At 49.2% G+C, this 382-nt stretch overlaps 1 protein-coding gene across 1 annotated transcript in view; it reads left to right on the top strand.

The window, feature by feature from the left end:
* The window catches only part of PHOX2B (paired like homeobox 2b), a 3,951-nt gene that overhangs the window by 1,909 nt on the left and 1,660 nt on the right, over positions 1–382 (top strand). Inside the window, exon 3 of the mRNA XM_018564718.1 lies at positions 293–381. Coding sequence (XP_018420220.1) covers positions 293–381 — 89 coding nt within the window. The remainder of the gene's footprint in view (positions 1–292; position 382) is intronic.

The raw sequence follows: 382 nt of genomic DNA, 5'->3' as shown, positions 1-382 counted from the left end.
TTGTAACACGGCACATTGAGCAACACAGCAACCAATGAGAAATCAGTAATTTACTGCTGAGTGTAGTATGACTACACAGAGCTGACTTCTGATTGGTTGTTGTGAATTGCTGCACATCATGGCTTATTGCACCTTGTTATTAAATGGAGGCTGTGCTGTGACATTACCTGCTGGGTATATGGATGTGCTTTATCTAATGAATGCTTTTCTTTTTTTTCCCCCTGCCTCCTCTCTTCTCATCACCATCCATTGCCATCCCATGGTATCCTCACTGGCCATACCCGCTTATCAGGTCTGGTTCCAGAACCGCCGGGCCAAGTTCCGCAAACAGGAGAGAGCAGCAGCTGCCGCAGCCGCCGCAGCCAAGAACGGCTCCTCGGGG

Source organism: Nanorana parkeri, unplaced genomic scaffold, assembly GCF_000935625.1.
Source record: "Nanorana parkeri isolate BGI_ZX_2015 unplaced genomic scaffold, ASM93562v1 scaffold24, whole genome shotgun sequence".
Lineage (NCBI taxonomy): Eukaryota > Metazoa > Chordata > Amphibia > Anura > Dicroglossidae > Nanorana > Nanorana parkeri.
The sequence above is the reverse complement of the archived record's forward strand: the minus strand, read 5'-3'. Positions and strand labels throughout refer to the sequence as shown.